Genomic DNA, 6,660 nt, shown 5'->3' on the forward strand with positions numbered 1-6,660 from the left:
CCTCTAGGCCTGAGAGCAGCTAGCCCAGGAGGGCTGAGTATCAGCGCCTTGGAATCCAAGGCCTGGTGGTTGAAGGTTGTGGCACCAAAACCCATATTATACTCCCAGCCCAGTCACTGTCTCCAGAGTCAATGCACTGACCTGAACCTGCCATATTGGTCCTGCCTGTGCCCAGCCTGCCCTGTCGCTCTGAAACTCTATGCCCTGCAAGTTAGAAACCTGGGGCTTCTCAGTCTTCACATCCCAGCCAAGTGCCAGATCCTGACTCATCAGCTCTGAGGCCCCTTCACCCCTCCATCTTGGGGGGGGCGGATCTAATGGCAGAGTAGAGTAGGTCCCACCAGAGCAGAGTAGGTCCCGGCCCCTGCAAAATTTCTGTCTAGGGGCAGGGATTGTGGCCCTTCTTGTCCCTGACCAGGGGTCCTCTGTCCTAGCAGGGCCAGGGGTGGTGGGCGATGTGGCCAGGAGGCCATATTTGATATCTGGGGCAGTGGCTGGATCCCCCACTGGCTCAGTAACTGGGTCATCTTCCGCCACCTGGCCCAGGTTCCCCCTGGCATGAGGAACATGGCAAGGTTGCAACCAGCTCTCACCTTAAGGGTGGGCAGGGTGCCCGGCCCTGGGGGCGCGGCCCTGGGCCCCTCTGCCGCAGCGCTCTCTTGACTCCCGGGTGTTCTTTCCGCCGCGGGGTTGCGGGCCCGGGAGCCATGGCAACGGGGCGGGGCCTCATCTTAATACCCAAATATTCACGAGCCGGTTCGGCGGCTGAGCCCCGCCCCCTAGCAACCGTTGCCGGGTACGCGACCCGGACCCCGCGTTGCCTACGCGGGCTGGCGCCGAGATTCTCGCTCTCTTGCAGGGTGGGATACCTTGAGGCCGCCAGGCACTGATCCCGGGAAGTGCGGCTGAGCCGCGGCGGCGGGAGAGGGTCAGCGAGCCTGCCGGCTAGGGACGCCCGGCCCACTGTCAGCCGCCTCCCAGCCGCCTCCACGTGAGCGGGGTTTGGACCCCCGGCGTAGGCCTCTGAGTCCACCCTCTCGGTTTTCCTATGGATAACATGTGCTTATGCACTTTTTGGAAATTAATATATATATATTAAACGTCTTTTGCACCGGACGCGGTGGTGCACGCCTGCAATCTTAGCGGTTCGGAAGGCAGAGACAGGAGAATCTCGAGTTCAAAGCCAGCCTCAGCAAGGGTCAGGCGAGGCACTAAGCAACTCAGTGAGATCCTGACTCTAAGTAAAATACAAAATAGGGCTAGGGATGTGGCTCAGTGGTCAATGAGTGCTCCCGAGTTCAATCCCCGGTACGAAACACACACACCCACCAACAAAAAACGTCTTCTGCATCTCGACAAGTGCTCTTCTGTGTCTGCGTTTGGGGGGCAGACCTCATTTCGCCTCCTCACGGCGACTTTAGAGTTGGACTGGCGGGTCAGTTCGTCAAATGGGCCACACCGAGATGCTGCAGGGTGGAACCTGGGGCGCGGGGTGCTCTGCTCAAGTTGCGGGTGAGGGCCTCAGCATCACAGGGAGGGGTAGGAGAGCAGACCCGCGGCCACCTGGGGGCACCGGGCAAACCCAGCCTTCCTCGAATCCAAGCCCGGGGCGTCCGCGGTGCTGGCCCTTCCTGAGGCTCAGCACCACCTCTCCCCGACTCCCGGACTATCCTTCCGCCTTCGGGCGCCGAGGCCTCGGGGTGGCAAACACTCCTGTGTCGTGGAGGCTCCCAGGCAAGGTCTTCCCAGCAACTGCCGCCTGTCCCCGGAATAGTCCCGCGTTGCACCGGTGCCCCAGTTCTCTTCGGCGCCCGGAACTCAGGCCCACGCCTCCAGGAGCTCGGCCCCAGGGCCCCTATGGGACACCGCCCTCCCAGACTCTCCCGGAAGCCCCGCCGCCCGCGGTTCCTGACAGACGGGAGGCTCAGCCAACCGCAGCAGGGCGGGGCGGGGCGGCCCTGGGGCGGGGCGCGACCGAGAGCAACCAATGGTCAGCCGCGCTAGGCTGACGGACGGACCAGGGCGGTGGGGAGGGCGGGGCGAGCGCAGGCCTGTCTCAGTCCCGCCGCCCGCGCCCGGCGCCCGCAGCCTAAGCCGCACCCGCCGCGGACGGAGCCCATGCGCGGGCCCAGCTGGCGCCCGCCCGCGCCCCCGCCCCGCCCCGGCCCCAGCCCCGACCCCCGGGGCAGTTGCGCCAGTGAGCGGTGAGTGCGGCGTGGGCTCAGGTGGGCGCGGGTGGTGGGTGCGGACGGCGGGCGCCTAGGGTCCGCGGCCCTTGCTCGGTCCAGGCCGCCCTGGGGCTGCGCGCTGCGCCAGGCGCCGCCCGGCCCACGGGAACGCCGCGCCTGTAGCCATTTCGAGCGGGCCCCGGGGCCGAAGGGACATCCCCCGGGCCTTGTCCCCAGACCCGCTGTCCCACTGTCCTGGTGCTTCCCTTGGGTCTATTCCCCCAATCGCTTGCTTCTCAGAACCCCTGCCCTTTTTCTTGGGACCCTCCTGGCGGAAGGACCCCTGTTCTTGTTGTAGGATTGCGCCCAATCCTGATGGGCCCTTCCCCTGCCGCTGGGCAGCATCTGGCATGCAGTAGGCGCTCAGTAAATACTTGTCGGATGCACCAACATGCCGCGGGCCGGAGGAGCCCGTTGTCGGCTGGCACTGACCTGCCTGGGCACGCTGCAGCCAGCCGTGGCAGGACCTGTTCTAGGGGGTGGCCTCAGCCCTCAGGCGCCTCCAGTTTAGCTTTCTGCCTACCCAGCAACTTCTAATTTGGGTGCGTGGTTGGGAGAAGCTCTCAGCTGTCAGCCCTGCCTTGGGGACCTGCTCCCGGCTTCCTCACTCGGCCATTTAGGGTTTTGGGGGAGAGGCAGGAGCTCTTTGATCCCTGTTGGCGGTGCCACACTTGAGGGGTTGGGCCCTTGACCTGGCTGCCCCTGCCTGCTGGGTACCGGGGGTCCTATCCCTTCAGATGCCCCTCCCAACAGCTTCATGTAGCCTGGGCCTGGCTGAGCATGGTCCTCCTTGGCAGGTGGGGCAGGAGCTCCTGCAGTGCCTGGAGTGGCAGCCCCTGAGGAGCAATGACGGAGTATAAGCTTGTGGTGGTGGGCGCTGGAGGCGTGGGGAAAAGTGCGCTGACCATCCAGCTGATCCAGAACCACTTTGTGGACGAGTACGACCCCACCATAGAGGTGAGCCCGGATCACTCAGCTGGGCCTGGCAGCAGCCATGGGCAAACCCAGGACAGGCCCTGGGCAGCTAAGTTTGGACACAGCCAGGACTGGGCCGGCTCTAGGCCCCAGCCCTGCAGGTGGCATGGGCCTGTCTCCCAGCTGCTGCAGCCTTGGTACCAGGGGCACGAGAGGTGCAAAGGAGGGACTGACCCTGCAAACTCCAGGCCAGCAGGAGTGCAGGTCCCTGAGCCTCATCCTCCCGCAGGACTCCTACCGAAAGCAAGTGGTCATTGATGGAGAGACATGCCTGCTGGACATCTTGGACACAGCGGGCCAGGAAGAATACAGTGCCATGCGGGACCAGTACATGCGCACTGGGGAGGGCTTCCTCTGTGTGTTTGCCATCAACAACACCAAGTCCTTTGAGGACATCCATCAGTATAGGTGAGCCACCTGTGGCCAGCCCAGGAGCCCATGGCATGGGTGGGCAGGGAGGCTCTCTGTATCCAGACAGGGTCTCCTGCCCTCTGTATGTCCTGGATGCAGCCACGTTCATGTCCCACCCACTGGCTCACACCTAACCCCTCTCAGGGAGCAGATTAAGCGGGTGAAGGACTCGGATGATGTGCCCATGGTGCTGGTGGGGAACAAATGTGACCTGGCCGCGCGTACCGTGGAGTCTCGGCAGGCCCAGGATCTTGCCCGAAGCTATGGCATTCCCTACATTGAGACATCAGCCAAGACCCGGCAGGTGAGCAGCTCCCCACCTGGTAGCTAGCCAGGGACTTGCCCCGCTCGGCCCAGCCAGGGAACAGTGCTTATGCCCCTCTCCCTCAACACAGGGCAGCCGCTCTGGCTTTGGCTCCAGCTCCGGGACCCTCTGGGACCCCCGGGACCCATGTGACCCAGCGGCCCCCACGCTGTAAGTCTCCCCAGACGGCAGGGCAGTGAGGGAGGAGAGGGATAGGGTCTGGGCTCATGCCCTGCAGTCCTGGGCTGACACAGCTTCAGGGGAGGTGGAGGTCCATGGAGAGAGCTGCCCTGAGCCAGGCCAGAGCGGTGACCCTGGGGCCCAGTTCCTTCTGTCCCAAGAGCACCCAATGGTCGCCTGTTAGTCCTGAGTCCTGAGTGAGGCTACTGGGGACATTGGCCATAGCTTAGATAAGAATTGGGGTTAGGGTGTTGAAGCCTCGAGCCAGACTGGTCATGTAGGAGGGTCCTGGGACACTCTGAGCTTTGGGGACTACTTAAAAGTGAAGCCTTGTGGCTTCTAGGTGAGCAGGCCTACCTGACTCTGTATGGCTTGGAGGACTGAGGAAGCGGACAGTGAATCTTGGACTGGGATGCTGTTGAGGTCAAGGCAGGAAGTCCCTTACCTCAGCAGGCGTCTCTGGTTCTCCTTCCAGCCAGGTCCCCAGGCAGACCCTCCCCCAGTCCCTCTGTTTCCAGGGTCTCAGGTCTCCTCCTGGCCAGGCCCCCTGGCCCTGATCTAGTCCCTCTATCCCCAGGGTGTGGAGGATGCCTTCTACACGCTGGTGCGGGAGATCCGGCAGCACAAACTGCGGAAGCTGAACCCACCCGATGAGAGTGGCCCTGGCTGTATGAGCTGCAAGTGTGTGCTGTCCTGAGGCCAGGTGAGGCAGGGCCAGGCGAGCTCCTGGGGTGCTGCCCGCATCCACTATGATGGCCCCGGGCTCCCCGATCCTGCCAGTCCCCCTGCCTAGGGCGTCCTGTGTGCCCCGCCCGGCCCAAGCTCAGGATGAGGAGGTGCCGGATGCGGGGAGGAGGTGCAGACGGAAGGAGGAAGGAAGGAAGGAAGGAAGTGCTGCTGGCACCCAGCCAGCCCAGGGATGGTGGACAGAGGTGACCGAAGACCCTTCCATGGACATTTTGCAGACTGTCGTGGACTGTCCTGAATGCCACCGGTACCCCAGTGTCCAAGTCCCCTCCTAGTCTCTCCAGGCCCCGCTGGGCACAGGTCGATCACAGTAAATTATTTGGTGGTCTTGACTCTGGTGTCTGGCTGAGGGCAGGAGGCTGCTGTGCTTGACCTCATGTAAGGATGTGGGCACTTGGTTCTGTCCAGTTCACCTTGCTGTCGTCTGTGATAGTCTGTGAGGGAAGCTGGTGGAGGCTACCAGCAGCTGGGACTTGCTCTCTCTCCTCTGCCTGCCCACTGTGTCTGCAGAGAACTCTGGGCACCATGGGACCTGGGGATCTTCGCTAAAGGCCCCTGTGGCCCTTTAACTAACAGGGGTCCTTGAGGTCAGTGGGGCATCTCCATGCCCAGAATGGAGGCCTTTGTAGGGAACTCTGAGTCTGGACTTACTTGGGAACTTACTCTAAGTAAGTTTTCCCAAGTTTCTGGGTCCTTGAAACATAGCTCCTGAGGACAGCTGTGGATTAAGGGACCTGGCACCATGGCCCATGCCTGCACGGCATCCTGCAGTCCTGTGACTTGGGACATGGTTCTCAGATTCTGAAAACCGTGTTCTAGTGCTGTCTGCACAGCCTCAGGCCTCTGCCTCCTTTGGGAGCTGCCCCATCTTGGGCTCTTGCCCTCGCTCTGAAGTGGACAGTTATCCTCGAGCCACTTATGGTCACCAGTGTGGCCTTGAGGGACACCTGAAGATCGAGGTAGCCACACGCTGCTCCAGGAGGACTTGCCCTTCCTTGGACTGGGTCCCAGCAATGGTCATAGTCATGGGAGTTCTGTCCTCTGTGTCCCCATTCTGGCTGCTGCTGGGGGCCCAGAGTGGCCCTGGTGTCCCCCCCAGCGCCTGGGTTGAGGCTGGTTGGGCCCTTGGGGGTCTTGGGGTTTGGGTGTGTGAGGGTTTCTACCCAGGGGAGTGGGATGCAAGCCTGCCACTGGTGGAGAGGCAGTGAGACCCTACACTCGCCTCCCCTCCCTCTCGCCTCCCTGTCCCGTGGAGTGAGGCCTGAGGTGGTGTTGGGGCTTCAGGGCAGCTTGCCAGGTGCTGCCTGGTTCCTTCACTGGGCTCCCAGGTTGGATGCCAGCCACCATGTTGGGGGACGTCTTTTGCCCCTTCTTTGGGTCCTTGGTATGCTGGGCAGGGCCTGCTTACAGGGCCCCAGTGGGGTGGTAGGGCCTATGCGGTGGTTCTGGGGGTGGACAGGGCAGAGGTTGGAACTAAGGATGTGGGAACCGTGAGCCTGAAGCTGAGGTCTGGGGGGCGTCCAGAGTGGCTGTCTGTGAGGGAAGCTGGGGTAGAGGCTGCTCTCAGAGACGACAGTCAGTAGTAGCCTGTCCTGCCTGGGGATGCCTGACACGAGCCTGGGCCACCAGAGAGGCCCATGGCCTTGGCCTCTGTGGAAAGCCCCTTGTGCTGCTGGTCCTCAGTGCAGCTGCCCTGGGGGAGCCTGAGAGAAGACCCGTGGGTTGCCCCCATTGTTTCCTGCACTGAGCTGGTGGCTGGGGAGGGTCTTGATGCTAAGGACGGCAGAGGGGCCTGGTCGCCCTGGAGTCAGGGAC

The 6,660-nt window shown here is 62.8% G+C and overlaps 1 protein-coding gene across 2 annotated transcripts; it reads left to right on the forward strand.

Annotated features, from left to right (window-relative positions):
• The first annotated feature begins 2,117 nt into the window (after positions 1–2,117).
• On the forward strand, positions 2,118–5,177 carry Hras (HRas proto-oncogene, GTPase). Of its 2 annotated transcripts, XM_076844912.2 has the most exons (6): positions 2,118–2,204; positions 3,026–3,185; positions 3,433–3,611; positions 3,759–3,918; positions 4,010–4,089; positions 4,676–5,177. In XM_076844912.2, the coding sequence occupies exons 2-6, from the start codon at positions 3,075–3,077 to the stop codon at positions 4,737–4,739; spliced, it is 594 nt and encodes a 197-aa protein (XP_076701027.1). In that variant the 5' UTR covers positions 2,118–2,204; positions 3,026–3,074; the 3' UTR covers positions 4,740–5,177. The 2 variants fall into 2 exon arrangements, with proteins under 2 accessions (XP_076701027.1, XP_076701028.1); XM_076844913.2 differs by lacking the exon at positions 4,010–4,089.
• Positions 5,178–6,660: the final 1,483 nt, after the last annotated feature.

The sequence above is a fragment of the Callospermophilus lateralis genome, chromosome 2 (genome assembly GCF_048772815.1).
Source record: "Callospermophilus lateralis isolate mCalLat2 chromosome 2, mCalLat2.hap1, whole genome shotgun sequence".
Lineage (NCBI taxonomy): Eukaryota > Metazoa > Chordata > Mammalia > Rodentia > Sciuridae > Callospermophilus > Callospermophilus lateralis.